The following is a 16,205-nucleotide window of genomic DNA, read 5'->3' as shown; positions in this document are numbered from 1 at the left end:
TCCTTGAGATCTGTGAAGGTATTTATCATGCATAAGTATTCACCGCATAATTTGAGTGAAGAGAAGGAAAACACAAACTGTATGCTACAACTGCTCGTTGTTATTCATAATTCCTGGCATGTGATGATCACATTGCTTCTGCTCCCTGACTGGATAACCGAAACATTTTAACAGAGAAATGATGGGAAGAAAACAACCACAATTTTGGTACAGAATTGCTAAACTTCGGAAGTTCATAAATATTGTCACTGATTTTCAGTACCTAAGTATTTCTAAAAATTTAATGGCACAGCCCTAAGAATTGCAACATGTTGATTTCAAGTAATTAATTTGCTTATATATGTGCATCTCTATTTTCAATAGTGAATCTGCTCCACTCAAAATTTTGAATAGCACTCAGGCATCATTAGAAGGGTAATGAAATTGTCAAAGGTGACTTAATTAACTACTGTTTGCATTTATATAAAGTGACAAACTTGGAATAGTTAGAGTCTTTTTAATTTTAGATAGAGTCACCCCAGATACTGAAGTGATAAAATACCTCAGTGTCTCTCTGAAAGCGTGTTCAGAACAGCTTACAAACTCAATTAGTGAATCTGTAATCTTCACTGACTTGTTTATGTTAACTGTGTGGAAAAAAATGGCATTTTTATAACTAATTTCTGTGGGACTTCCTACAGCGGTGCTGCACAGGAAGATAAAGAGGATGTGGTGCTTGGCACCATTAAAAGAGCTGTATATTGGAAGGGAGCCTTATATTTTAATTGGGGCAACAATGTACTAAGCTCAAAGTTTATGATTTCTTGGCACAAACCCTACAGATTTATTAGGAAAGCACCTGTGATTCAGTATTTAAGTTTAGAATAAGGTCCCATTTTCTTCTTCTGTGCACACTAACAAGAAGGGAATTGTACAAAGTCTATGTAGATGATGTGGGAGAGTAACCTTGAAAATATGCAAAAAAGAGTGAGCTTCCCATTTCACTGGCAGGTTTTGTGCTCATTTCAAGTGCCCTACTTGTATACAATATAAGATTGATGGGCTGTGTTCCATGCCAGCATAACTGTAGGTAGACCTACACCAGCAAAAAAAAAAGTCCTGACATATATATACTCATATCTGGAGTACAGCAGACTGAAGGAATACTTAATACGATGCTTATAATCTCAGCTAGTTCCCTAGTTCCCAGGGAAGTTTACAAACAGGGAAAATGTCGAGGACCTTGATCTGGGAGATAATTTTGTCACAAAGGCAGGATACGTGACACGAAGCCAATCTGAGTCGGTTGCTCAGCAGGGGCACAGGTGACTAGGAAGGTGCGGAAGGTGAAAAGAGCATGTTCCTTGGTGCCTTCCTCGGCAAGTAGCTGTGTCCAAACAGGTCCCTGCTTGTCCTGCATCCCCCTCGGGTCCTCTGCCAGGCTCCATAAGAGGTGGGGTGAAATGTGGTGATGCATGGAATTGGTTAAGTTGTCATGAGAAAGTACCGAGGATCCTTATAGGGGTGACTCTACTAGCACTTGATGCTCAGTGTCCTAGAGGAACTGCATTGCTTTGGGATAGTATTTTTCACTCTCTGTCCTTAAGGACTTAATTTTGTATAGGCATCCCACCCTGAAAGAACTGTGGTGTCAAAGCAGAGACGGGGATGCATGGAAGAGAAACGTTCAGGAAAAGAATCCGTCTAGTGTATCCGCAAAGGTGTGCAAGAAAGTGCATATCAGGCTTTCTGTGCCTTTGTAGAGCTGCATTTCTTGATTTCAACTATTCAGCTGTGTTTAAAATTTAAATTTGAGTGCTGAAGGGTATATCAAAGGTGGGAGTAACTGGGAAAAGTGATGGCTACAGTAGCAGCATAATGCAACAGGCTCAAGCTGTTAGGACAACTCTTTGTGATTCAGTGCAAACCAGGAAAAAAAATAGCCTTATTACATTTTTCAAGAAACTCAAATTGTCTGTGATGATGGAAGATGGAAAACATTTCTGCCTCCTCTTAAGTCCAGCTATGGGTACAGGTAGGCCAGATTTAGTGATCAAGTGCTATATTTTAGAGTAGATTTTATTTTCTTTAATTTCTTTAATATTCTTAAAAAAATATGTTAGGTTTTCATTCATTTAAAGAATAGAGTAAATGCCTCACCTTTGTATATTATATGTGGACCAAGTTACCAATAACTAAGTGCATCAACTACCTGAGAACTGTTTGTGTAAGTCTCATAGCCACTGTAAGCACCTTAAATTCTATGTGCATATTCTACTTCAATATTTTTACCTGTGAAGGATGATCTAATATCTGCCTGTTGAGCCTGCGTAGCCACCGTGCAAAGCCTTGAAACGTTACAGCAGTGAACTTGAGTTGTGAGTGAGGGTTGCAATGTCTGAGCAGGAGAAATGGGTCAGTTAATAAAACTCCCAATCCATGAATGAAAAAAGAGCACTGGGCTGATGAGCTGGAAGAGAAGCAGGCTTGTAAAACATGGGGGAGATATTGATGTGTCAAGGGAAAGTAGCTTGAGGAAAGGCTCTATTCAGATAGGTAGTACATAAATGTATAACATCCAAGGCATAACAGGAGTCTATTAGGTGGGGGGCAATATCTGGGGTCCTGTGCTTCAGCCAGCTGTTGCAGTAATAAATGTTTCTTGGTTTGGGATCAGGCTGTTGAGTACCCTCCCTCTTCCCTGTCACCCTAAGAAAAACCTTCCTCTGATTGTGAAACATGGTGTGACTCTCTTCCCCTCCCAAAACAGGAATGTGCTTGCAAGTCACCTCTGAGCATCACAGTGAACGTGTTTTCCTCGGGGAAGAATTTTTTGACAGGTCGCGCTGTGAAATAACATCATCTCCTGCCAGTACAACTTCCCTGATTGAACAGAGTTACAGCAGGTTTGGGGTCTGGCTGGTTTCCCTCCAGGGCAGACCTTGTCCTTGGGGAAACAGAACACGAGGTTTGTGCAAGGCCTTAACACGCTTAAATCCTTGCATCCACGCTGTGCCTGTGTGCACGGCAAAACAGCCAAGCCCTGCGCACTTCTACTCTATGGACTTGTTCTTGCTTCTTTGCAAAGGGCAAGTGTTGAGTGTCCTGGCAGTGGTCCCTCTAGCAGGTGCTCCCCGTCGCTTCCCTCGCAGAAAGCAGCTTCTGCTACACAGGGAGGGAAGGGAGAGGATCTGTGAAGCGCAAGTTTAGCATGAGAGGGAACAGCATTTTCCCCAGTATAGCAGGGTAGCGAGCTCTTGATAAAAATCCCAGCAGTAACATGTCTGCTTTCCTATGTCAGCCTTCTAGTCTGACCTCTTGCTGAGGAAAGGAGAGGACTTTCCTTGGCTGGCTTGCCCTCTATCATCAAGAAACCAATTTCTGCCACCTGGTTTGATGGCTGTGGGCCCAGGACAGATTACCATCTTCGCTCTCTCTGCCCGTCTCTCTCTCACCCCTCTTGGAAGTCTTCTTTGGATCATCTTCCCCCCTGCCTTACCCTCCTTAATTAAAAAAATATACACACACACACCACCAACAAACCCCTCTAATCTGACACATCGTATGTTCCAGACTACACATACATCCTCCATGCTAATTCTTTAGGGGTTAATAGGTTCGCTTGCAAAATTTCACTCCCTCTCCTCACACTTGTCTTTCTTGCTTTACCATATGTGTCCTAAAATCTGCCTTTCAGTTTAGAGCTTGTTAATTTTCCAAATAAAAATGTAGCTCTGAAAGCTCCATCATCACAACATCCTGCGCTTAAATCGTCTGAATATTAGAGAGCAGAAGGGAAACTTTGCCTGTTTTCACTGCCTGCAGTGATGTGGTAAGAATGCAATACACTTCTTGTGGACAATTAGGGCACACATCACTTAGCTCCAATGTAAATCAAATTACATGCTCAGGTACTGGATTACTTGACTTGTAGTAGTTGTGCTCTTCATGGGATCCAGTAAACAGCATGTAGGTCAATTATAGGTCTAGAAGGCCTTCATTGTTGGGCAATGTTTTGGATGGGTTGATATGTGTCACAATCTATTCTATCAAAGATTATTTTGTGAATGGTGAAATAAGATCACAGAAGTTTTGACTCTGAAGCCACTGAAGTCAACTCTTTATTTTCCTCTGAGTTCAGAGTTAAAATGAAATACATGTAGATGAGCATGGACTATATTGTTAGGAAATGTTTGCTTCTTATCCTGTAACTTCTGAGGCTAAACCAAACCCTGTATGATTCTTGCACTTTTTGCTCAATGCTCCAGACATCTAGTTTCTTCTTCATATAATTCTTTCCCTTTACAATGCAAAAAGCATTCAGCTGTAAGAGCTATATCTAGTACACAGTACCTAAACACCAACCTGCTAGAATTTGCTTATTTTCTGATTTATCCGAGATACAGAATACATCCAGACACAAGATAACAACAAGCAACACAAGGTATACTAATGTGCAAGAAAACCACTAGTAAGAACAAGGAATCCCAAAAGGATGCTTCTAAAGCTTCATGTTTGAAAAAAATATACTTTTTTTTTTTTAAGCAATCCAAGTAATTTTATCAATATGGTAAATCAGCACTGATTTTTCTTTGATTGGTACAGGCATGCGCATGAGCAGTTTCTTGTAAGTTATGCCAAAAATATGCCGGTCTGCATTGACAGTGTGTGGATGTAAATAATGCAATATCCCTCATTTCAATTTACTTTTCTGGCTTTATTTTTTCTTAAAATATAGAATTGTGTGCATTTGCTGTGTTTTGGTTGGGGTTTTTTTTTTTTGGTGTGTGGAATTGCAATAAACCAATATTCTTTTATTGCAGCACATCACTGAATGAGATGGACTGGCTATATTTTTTGTTAGCTAACAGCCTTGAGAAGAGAGGTAGGAGCAGGGCTGCTGAAGGCAGTGGGAATATACAGCATCAGTGAGGACTGAGTCATTATTGCTTTCTTTCAGATAGAATAGAGGACAGAAACAATTTTTCCTGAGGAAGCCAGACCACCGTCTAAGGTATTTCTGCGTAGTTACTTAGAAAGTGTCATAGGCCTCCAGGCTGCGCTCTGAAATACTCACATGAAAGCCAGCTCCATGAACTACATCAGCCCAACCTTGTGCACGAGCTGGTAAACTCTACTGAGGGGTGAAATATAGGATTTTGTGTTCGGCCTTGTGCTAATTTGGTTAGAGAGCTTCGCGGCTCCAGCTGGTGCTAAGCCAGCTGGTTCAGAGCATGGCCAGAGTGAGCAAGCAGCTATCTACATCTTGTAAAGTAGATGGGCCCTTCTTTAATGAGAAAGGCAAACAGGAGTCTGCACTGTTGGGGGTGTGAGGTTCAAGGGTTTTTTTGTAATCTTTCTGACACTGAAAATTGGAATGAGCTTTTTGTGTATATTCAAGCATCAAGAATAGGGAAAGCTGTGGGTTATGTCCTCTACATATCTCTTTTATTGTCATACCTATTGCGTTATGCCAATTTCTACAGGCTGAAGACTTGGAATGTAAGTGATTGATTCAAATTACAAAGTAAACAGGGGAGAAAGTTGGTGAAAACTGGTGTTATTTAGGGAAGGGCATCCTTAAAACTGTGTTGCAGTGGGAGGTTGGAGACACAAGCATCTGCTATGTGGACAAATTTAGTTATAAAACCCAGTTCCCTTATAGTCAGTGGAGCATGCCTATCAAATCTGGGCCTTAGCTCACTTACTTTCCTGGAGGATTTTCATCTTGTTTGAGCGGAACTGGAATTTTGACAGAGATGCTTGATTAGAACAAATGGAGCATTCCTATCAAATGCAGGCAACTAATGAATCCATGGGTAAGCTCCATTAATTTCAATACAGTGCTAAATATGTTAAATGTTATGAGAGAGAGGTTGCTGCATATGTGCACTTACCAATTTTCTTAATGCTAAATTCTAGCTGATTTTAAGTTCTTTTTTTAGATTCCATAAAGCATGAGTATAACCAATGATTTCATATTTGAAGGGTAAATAAGCATCTGTTCTGTCATACAGAACCAGGAAAAATAATCTGAAAAAATTTTTTTTGTAGGATCTCCCATTCAAAAGTGGCTTCATTTAGTGCTGTCATATTCAGATAAATTGTTTCACACCCAGAGAAAATCTTTGCCAACTTTTATCATAGAACAAATTTTGCTTTTATACTAATCCCATTCACCTCCCCAAAATAAGATTTCTGTGATATAAGAAAATAACAACAAACAGCCCAAACAGCAATACCATAAACAGGATGGTATAATTTGTGTTCTTATTTTACAATGCATCATTTCCATGTATTTCCATGACTCATGTCACATCAACAAACACTAAACTAACTAAACTAACTCTAGCTATTTTGCAAATTACTGTCACTGATAAATTTGATCCATGGAGTTTTAGGAAACGTAAGTTTCAACACAGGCTAAGCAGGTCACATGCCAAGGAGAAGCGTGTAAGAGAGTTAAAACTGGCCATTCCTCCTCCTCTTAGCACCTTTGTGAGGAGCACAAATGATTTGCACAGCATGTAATTCCATTTACATCCCATTAAAGAAAGTTATCTTGTCCTTCTTATATCCACACTTTCATATACTCTATCTCCATCTTTCTGCACTCCCTACAGGGACTTGCATCAACATAGTGCTTGATAGGAAATCAAATCCTGCTTTACAATAAGGGAATACAAGCAGATGTCAGTTGAGTCTTCTTTTAATCTCTATTGCTGGCACTTTGTCTTTCTTTGAGGATTAGCTCCATTGCAAGACAATCACCTTGGTTGGGAAAAGAAGAGCTAGAGATTCCTTACAACACTCGCACTGCTCAGTGCATATACATCAACGTATATAGTGAATCACAGAAAAGCCATGGCTTTGCCTACTAACGTCTTGAAAACATCTAAGTCTGGAGATTCTTCCACCCATCTGGTGAACCTGGTGTACACTGGCTTCCTAGAGAAGTTTTTCCTGATGTCCGGTTTGAACATCCCAGCCTGCGGTTGTTGGCTGTTGTCCCTGGTTATACCCTCTGAAGACTTTCTCGTCAGTTTTTGTAACTCCCCTTCAGGCAGTGGTGGGCTGCAATGAGATCTCTCCCTGCTGCTTAACCTACTCTTTGTCACATGAAACAAATCCAACCTCAATCCTCAACCTTTCCTTCAAGTTACCTGCTTTGGGCTCCGTCTACCACAGTGGTCTGCCACAGAGCCCTGTGCTGCCTCACAGTAGCCTTCTTGAACTGTGGAGGGGCAAACCAGACACGTCATTCCAGCTGCTGTCTTACCAGCACTGCGTAGAAAGGGATAATAACTTTTCTTGATCTGCTGGCCATACGCTTAATGTAGCCAGTATGAGATTTGCTTTTTCTGTGATCAGAGTATGCTGTTGGCTTGTTTTCAGCTTGGCACCGACCATCGCCTCCAGGTCCTTTTCAGCAGGCCAAAATGTCTATAAAGATAGATGCATCCTTGGGGGGGGGTCAGGGAGGAATGCAGTCTTTAAAACCAGCAGTAACTGCTTCCTCCTTTCCCATTTCAATAAAGAAAAGAAACTGTTTGATACCTGTTTGCGAGTACATGGTTGTAAAAAATGGTAATGCTGAAAGGAGAAAACAACTGAAATCGGTTGTTTCAAGGTATCTCCAGGTGTAGCAGAGTCTTTAAAATCAAGCGACTCCTAAATTTTATAACCATTAATAAAAATAACTTATTGACTGTATAGTATTAAAACACAAGCTTTCCAAGAATATTTTCCCAAAACATTCAAATACAAAGTTAAACTAGCAAGGATACTGTCATCGCTGCTGATGCACTGAGTCCTGTATCTGTCTACGTATCTTTACAATAAAAATAAATAGAGCACATAAACCAAGCATTTTCTTTTTTTGATATTGATTATAAGAAAAAGGTCACTTTTTAACTTTTTTGGAACCATCCCTCAGTGGGATGCCTGTTATGTATTAGTCTTTTTGCTGAAAGGAAATTAAAAAAAACTGTAAACAGAAAATGAAACCTCTTTTGATATAAGTGAAATTTTGTTCAATATTGACTATTATTAGCCATTAGATGATAAGTAGGCAGATTGGATAGATATTTCTTGAAATCCTACATAATATGCAGAACATGCTTCCATTGTGCTTCCTGGCATTATAAGATAATATGCCTTATTTTGAAATATAATGATCAGTTCTGTTAAATCATGTTCAATCAGCTTATATAATAACACCTATATTTTGTTATTCATTTCAGATTTCAGAGACCTATGCCTTCCTACCGAGAGAAGCGGTGACACGATTTCTAATGAGCTGCTCAGAGTGCCAGAAAAGAATGCATTTAAACCCAGATGGAGCGGATCATAAAGGTAGTTTTAGTGTCAAATAGTGGGATGTAAAGTCATTTTATTCCTTATACCCATTTGTATTTTCCTAGCTTAAGTGGGGATTCGTAAAAATTTGGTAGACTGCAACAGTTCAGTAAGTCGGATCATCTAATTTCCTGAAGGTGGAAGGTAGTGAATTTTCTGCTTTTGCTTAAGGATGGAGTGTAATACCATATGCACGCCTAACAGAAATATGATTTTATCTGGAGGAAATAATTTATTTTTCTATGGAAATGTTTATATGGGGGCTTAAACATAATGAATAGATAGGGTGCATGTGCTGTAGTCATTTAGGGTAGAAGAACTCATCACTTCTCAGGGTTTGAACTTGATTTTCATTTTTCTTTGGGAGACTCCCATCTGTACAGCCTACAAGCAATTGAAAATGCCAAAGTTAGAACTAAATGACATAGCTGTCAAACTTTGACTGCAGAGTTAACTCAAGTAGCCTCCACAATTAACATATAATGCATAATAAATATTTTTATTGCAGATAATGGAAAACCTCCAACTTTAGTGACCAGTATGATTGATTACAACATGCCAATTACTATGGCGTATATGAAACACATGAAGCTGCAGCTACTAAATTCACAGCAAGATGAGGTAAAACCTGAAATCTTTTGTTCTTCTCTTCTCCTGTGTTCTTTGGTGCTTCTCTTTGCAGTACCCAGGAAGCTGAACTGAAGATGATTGTTGATCCCATCTTTGTAATTTCATTGCTAAAATAGTGAGTCTGAAACCAAACCAAAGCTGTTTGCAAGTAATCAGCTTGAGAGAAAATCTCATGACTTACCACCCTTCCATGGTTGGGGGTAATATGCTGTATTGCTTCAAACTACCTGAGGTGCCTTTTTACTGTCTGGACCAGCAGAAAGGGTAATGGGGGCAGCATGTTCACCTGAGAGTTAGTGCTGCGCTCAGCAGTGACTTTCATTGTCTACTTCTAGAAAGCAATACCACCAACAGCTGAAATGAATGACATAGTGCTCTCAAGGTTAGCAACCAGGATGCAACACATTTTGGTGAGATAGATGGAAGCCCTGGCAACATCAGTTGAAAACTTTAATGCAAAAAGCTTGATAAATAAGAGTAGAGGTTGCTTTTGAAACTTGGAATAAAAAAAAGAAAAAAAAAAGGAAGAGAAGTAGGCTGAGAATTAAGCTTCTTCAGAGAGAATTGGACTTGAGTTAAACTGTGTTTATTTCTTCACAAAAATTATTTTCCTTCTGTGATTTATTCAGAGTTTTTCCAGATCTTAAGAAGTGCTTCATCAATTGGATGGCAGCTACCAAATTATTTGTAATGAATTCATTTTGCTAGAAATGTGTTCATTTACCATTTGAACTGCCAAATAGTTAGAAGCCCAGCTATGTGTTAGCCAAAAAGCAGTCCTGCATGCTGTGTCCTTCTGCCCAACTACAAGATATTTTTCAATAAAGAAAACCTTGAAAAACAACCTTAGCAGCTGGATTATGTCAAAGACCCTGACTGACTCCTGACTTCTGTGGAGTCAGTCAGCTGTGGTTTCATAATAAGTAGATATGGGGTATTGGTGGAGATTTATGAATTATTCAACACCTCATAGAATGAGGATTTCATCACTGTTCTAGAAATATCAGGATCCTTGTTTCGCTTTAGCCTGTTTTTTAATTGTGGAAGATATGGGGAGAGACCTCTGACTCAGAGTGCTTCATGCACAAATACAGCCTGGTCATCTTTCCCTCCTATTGAGTCTCCCCTCTGGGTGCTGCCCTTTGGGGCAGCAACATTTGTTGCGCTGAGTTGTCCCTCTACAACTACCTGAAAGGAGGTTGTAGAGAGGTGGGGGCTGACCTCTTCTCCCTGGTGACAAGTGATAGGAGGAGAGGAAATGAGTTTTAGTTATGTCAGGGAGGTTTAGATTGAATATTAGGAAACACTTTTTCACTGAAAGGGTTATTAAACATTGGAATAGGCTGCCCAGGGAGGTGGTGGATTCACCATCCCTGGAAGTGTTTAAAAAAAGGGTAGATGTGGTACTTGGGGACATGGTTTAGAAGTGGTTTTGTCAGGGTATGTTAATGGTTGGACTTGATGATCTTAAAGGTCCCTTCCAACCTCACAATTCTATGATTCTATGAGAACAAAAGGGCAATGAAAATGGTGTAGTACAAAGCAGGAAGATTTTTGGTGCTTACATTCAAACTATTTAGTGCATTTAAAAAACATGCTTGGGTTTGTAGGAAGGCTCTGTTTCCAAGGTTTCATCAATCATATCTGTATTCTTGTGGAGGTGGAATTGAGACAGGAGTAAACTTGGATCCCACAACTAGCTAGCACAGTGACTGAAAGCCTCCTAATTCTCTCATCCTTGGTTGATCATTTTTAAGCTGAGCCCATCGATGAAAGGGAAACAGACTTCATCTAAAAGGAGAACTCATCACTGTGTGGGAATTTACAGCTGTGCGGCAACTAGTACAAGGATGCCAGTGGCTCCCAGCTCCTCTCCACGTGCCTATGTGTCCACGCAGATTCAGATAAAAGTTTACACAGTTTGGGGAGTGAGGTGGAGATACTTCACAGAGTGCTGTAGGCAACCACAGGCTGCCCATGTGTGTTGTTTTATACCTATACAAGCATTAGATAGTCAGAGCTCCCTTTCTGGGAACCCATACAGATTGCCTAACCTCAAAACTGGAAAATGTAAGCTGCTGCTTGCTGGTTCCTGCAGGATTCAATGAGAAATACCACTGTGCCTTAACAGAGGCACAGCCTTCCAGAAGGTCTGGGGGAGTCTGTGTTCTGATATTGTTCTTGATACGTTTCCCTAAACCTCAGAACCAGCTTGACATGTGCCTCAGCCCTGTCTATCTGGGGCAGGAGGCTAGCGGGCACCACAGTTCTTGTGTGAGGGCAGCATTTGGGGATTTGCTGCTGCTGTAACCGGGGTGTTCCTGCCTTATCTGAGCAAGGCAGACAGGTGCCCTCAAGAGAAGCCCTCGCTCTTCCATTTAGTCTTTTACAAAACTTTGAGAACAAGGTATGTTTGTTTCATTATTTGTTGTTGTCCTGGTGTGATGGTGCAGAACAGCATCACCTTTTCATGTTGTCCCACTCTCACTCCTGAATACCATTTGGCAGTACTTCATCCCACTTTAACAAGAGTCGTGACTGCAGGGAACTTGCCTTACAAAAATGAGAGAAATGGCCATGCAAGCTGGAAACATCACTGAGACTCAGGAGAGGAGTAGATTTAAGGGCCAAGCACTCAGAACGAAGAAAGTAGCTATATTAGTATCTGTAGAAACCAGTTCACAACAAGTATACAGTAAAGAATACTCTAAAGATTGCTATTTTTCTAGGTCAATTCTGGTGAGCAACCCAGAAAAATAGTCAGAATCCTGTTAGCTCTGTTTTTGTTAAAAAAAAAAAAAAAGATATTAATTTAACAAATATTTTAAACTGATCTTCAGGGGATACAAAATTATTTGCCATATTTTTCTCTATGTTCTTTAAACTGCTTTTCTTCATAACAGGAATAATTATCTCAGAAAAGTTACTGAAAATACATCACCTTAGGTTTGTATGTTGCCTCAGTAGCTTACAGAACAAGACTTGTGGATGCTTAATTTTTAATCCATGAATGAGCCCATGAACTTCAGCGGGACTGAAACAAGTGATGTTAGACATGTATGTGAACATTTGCTGAACTAGGTCCAAAACTGTTTTGCTTTTAAAATGGGGACAAAATATTTGATTGGGACGTTTACTTTTTGCCCTCTGCTATCATCCCTAGTAGGTGCTCTGTAAGTAGACTTGATAGATAAATCATATTAAAGATGTATAAGGCAGAATAAATTTGAAAGTGATTCTCATGTGATTCTGTTACTTTGGTTTGCCATTGACTGTCATTTGAACATGCTCAGAAGTTTTATAAGCTTTATTATTTTCAGAGATGCTTCTTTAAACACAGTAGCAGTGTAAGGGTGACATCATGTCAAGGGATTGTCGTGGATTCTTATGAGGTAAAGTTGCCATTTGGAAATATCTTACTGTGAGTGGTCATAACGCTGTTACTGACCTCACTTGGGAAAGGGAGAAGATTCAGGCAGGGAATGTGGACAGCTCTCCTCAACCAAATTTGAATAACAAGGACATGGTATGGGGTCTCTAGTTACTAGCCCTCATTTGCAAAATACTATGGAAACAGAGAGTGCAGTAATGGAGTATCCTCATAGATGAACAAATCGCATTTGTCAGATTATCATATCACATAAGTGCTGTGTTTTCCTTGCTGTTCTTTATGTGCTCTGCTTGTTTGCTTATATACACAGAGATTTAGCATGATTACACTCCACACCAGGTGTGAGGGAAACAAATGGGAACGAGTAAACTGCACATATAATGTGAACAGTGTATGATGTTTTCTAACACGTCTCTGAAACTTTCCATTTGCAGGATGAAAGCTCTATCGAAAGTGATGAGTTTGATATGAGTGACTCGACTAGGATGTCAGCTGTGAACTCTGACCTCAGCTCAAATCTGGAAGAGAGAATGCAAAGTCCTCAGAACCTCCAGGGCCAGCAGGATGGTAAGGCTCTCGTTTCGTACAGAAAATGCAGTATTGCCATGTCTTTTTCCCATTCTGTGCCTTCATTTAGTACCTGCTGTGTCCTTTTCTTCATAGTGTGTTTCATTAGGTAATTTGAAATTTACGTTCCCTATGTCTCAGCATGAAGAGGATGAAGTTGGGGTTTTTTTTGTAGGTTAATTTATCTGTTGCTTAGGCAACAGGTGAGTGCTTAGACCACTATATGTTAAGTATTATTATTTTTCTATTTTTATATATGTAGTGTGACCATACACAGGCATAAAAGGAAATGAAATTCAAACCTTTCTGAGGCAAGCCAGATGGCTAAGAAAGTTGTTTTAACTGGTTGAAATGAGGGACAGGGGTGTGACAGAAGCGTGGTTATTTGAGAGCTAGGAATTGGGATGTGATATTCAGAAGAAAGGATGAAAAAGACAAACTCCAATAGGGAAACAGAAGTAAAAGAAGAGAAAACAGAACAAGCAGCATTGTAAATTTGAATGTTAATTATTCCTAGGTTAGTTACAACAGAAAGCTAATTTGTTGGTGAGAGAGATAGAAGCCTTACTTTGCATAGAAGGTGCATAGATGTGTACTCTTTGATTTCAACCCTTGTTATAGAACAAGTTAGGTGGGCCGGGTTTGGAATTAACTTTCTCCTTGGCTATGGAGCTCACAAAGAGCCTGTCCACTAGAGACTGCGACAGTGGCTCATGAGTGGCACGTGAATGCGCAACAGCCAAAGTGCAGGTCTACTCTATTGCTATTAGAAACAACACATTGGTATTCTGTACTTGTTACTCCATAATTTCCTGATCATGTGTGCCAATTCAGAAGTGCTTCTTATATTTCTCCTGAACACTAAATATATGGGATTTGACAGTTAAGCTGGATTCTTTCCACTTTGTGCATCATGGTCAATTGCTATCTGGTAAGCTATTTAGGTGAGAATCGGTGTGCTGCATAGTGGCTGATAGGATCTGGTCATGGGTGTGACCTTCTGCTGTGTTGCTCTCTGAGCAAATAAAGGAGGAGGATGTCTCTGATAATTTGGGAGGCCAGATTCTAACCAGAGCTGCCTTTTGTCTGAGTGTCCTCAAGCTATTACAAAATTCGTGCAACTTTTGACTTAATTTCTATCTATGTACATTCACTAAAGGAGCAGTTCTGATGCACAAGATGTAGGGAAAGCCAGTTCAGTTTCCTGTTGAAGTTTGGCTTTTCAGGGCTAATATACTGTAATAATACTACTAAATTAGTGTTTTTAGGGATAATTTGGAAGGTGCCATTTTAATGTATCTGGCTTTCAGTGCAAAACTGTGCTTTAGAGGTTTTAGCTTACCTATATACTCAATCTGTTTCACATATATAGAGGGTTTCTTAAGAGTGATTGTGTGCATGTATATGTCTGAAATAGAAATTAGAGCTCAGTGCAGTAACCTATGAAGAAACGCCTGTCATACATGTCTTAATACCTACTGCAACCACATTCATGTGCCACATCTAATCATATTAGAACATACAAGTGATAAAATGCTGCTAATCTGTCACTTGCTATTTAAAATGTATGGGAAATAAATGCACTGTGGTCTTTGAACTGCAGGTATTGTGATCTTACAGAATTGCTTTAAATCTCTCAGCTTTCCTTGCCTTCCTCCCAGATGGTACTTGCTCACCTTCCTAAGGCAATCCTATTTTTTGCTGCATCTTCTAGCGAAAGCATCTGCTGAAAGAGAAATTTGAAATAGCAGCTCTTCCTGCTTCATAGTTTTCCTATGCTAGCTGTTGTCAGGTAGCAAACCTGAGTGTGGCTAGTTATAGCAACACTGCTTTTTCAGATATGGGAGAAAAAGGCTGAAGGAGGAAGTGAGAGACATTAGAGAAGGGGAGGGAAAGAAGGACGATAGGAGAGGGCAGGAAAAAAGATGATTGGAAGAAAATAATGAACATGGGGATAGAGGGATGGAAGCGGGAACAGGAAGGAGGGAAGACAAAAAGGAACTTAAATGAACTTAGCTGTAGAATCCCTTTTACCATCACAGTCTTTATCGTAAAATTTTACAAATTTAACACTTATAGCGCATGAATACCAAAATCATCACCAAAGCATGAATTTGTGTGTCTAAAGCAATTCCTGCCCCTTCCCTCAAACATTCTATATGTCCATGAGAGTTTATGTCAGCCACCATGTTCAGTCTACAGATCAAGACACTTGGCATTTGGCTCATCTGAAATGTCTTTGCTGCGTTCTGGCAGGTGAAAGCTTACTGCTGCATAAGGTTGCCTATGCACACATGGTTGGGAATGGGGTCTGTGGTTGTCATGGTGGAATGGGACAGCAGAGGTCTGCTGCTGCCCCAAGCATGCCCTCATTGGGAGAATGATTTGCTAATGGTAATCATTAGGAAAACTGCTGCCTAGGGTGGAGGAGTGACAGCTCCAGTGTACCTAAAGGTGATGTGTTCTACCTCTTTGCTTACCTGGCTTTCTGTGTGAGGTGGCATGAGAATATTTTGGGACATTCGTTATTTTTTTTTCCATAGATTTCAACCAATTTGGTACTATGATATAAACAGAGTCTGTGTACCCTAGAACAATGTAAGAGTGAGCTGGGTCACGCCACTGAGGGATAGATGGAGGTTCTTCTTCCAGTTCGGTTTATGAGAGCATAGCGGAATGCTGACAGTATATACGTAAAAGTAATAAGATGCTTTCATACCCTCTTCCCTTGGAGGTATATCTCCATCATATTTAGACAAGCATTTGTCTTTGGGACTCCATTGCAGAGCTCATACTAGAAAACTTGACCTGATGTTTCTCAGTGTCTTCGAGTCTAGTACTGTTTTCTGTTTCTCATGATCAGGTCGTTTGAACATAAATAGAATAAAGGCAAATATCAGAGCAACCCACATTATCAGCTGAAAACAATAGACTTCTTCTTCACCCAGAAATGTCATGGTAGGTAGGAAAACTGCTGAGAAGGAGGGCACAGAGAAGGAAGGTGTGTGTACGCTTGCAGTAGATGGGTGCTGGTACTGCACAGAAGTCCTGGGCTCTGCGAGTGTACTGAGAGGCTTCATAAGATTCCTTGTGTAAAGCATATTAGGTTGTAAGGGAACAGGGAATTGAAGAAGAAATGACCAGTGGGAAGAATTGGTAAATTGTATCCATAGTATGGAAGTTGCCACAATACTATGAAGGATGGTTTCCACTTGAAATTAGCCTTTGGATGCTTTTAAATAACAGGGCCTTGAGTCACACCTGCTGGTGAATGGCTGAA

General features: G+C 40.1%; 1 protein-coding gene across 5 annotated transcripts in view; it reads left to right on the top strand.

The window, feature by feature from the left end:
* Nucleotides 1-16,205, top strand: part of NOL4 (nucleolar protein 4) — a gene marked incomplete at both ends in the record, with an annotated part of 194,080 nt that overhangs the window by 36,993 nt on the left and 140,882 nt on the right. For 3 of the 5 annotated variants that reach the window (XM_082499021.1, XM_082499020.1, XM_082499024.1), the window contains 3 exons: nt 8,223-8,334; nt 8,846-8,958; nt 12,793-12,925. In XM_082499021.1, the coding sequence (XP_082355147.1) occupies nt 8,223-8,334; nt 8,846-8,958; nt 12,793-12,925 (358 nt within the window). Of the gene's footprint in view, nt 1-8,184; nt 8,335-8,845; nt 8,959-12,792; nt 12,926-16,205 lie in introns of all 5 variants that reach the window. The other 2 variants (XM_082499023.1, XM_082499022.1) reach the window with 1 other exon arrangement.

This window comes from Vanellus vanellus, assembly GCF_965231255.1.
Source record: "Vanellus vanellus genome assembly, chromosome: 2".
In the NCBI taxonomy this organism is placed as follows: Eukaryota; Metazoa; Chordata; class Aves; order Charadriiformes; family Charadriidae; genus Vanellus; species Vanellus vanellus.
Note: the sequence above shows the minus strand (reverse complement) of the source record. Positions and strands in the feature narration are given on the sequence as shown.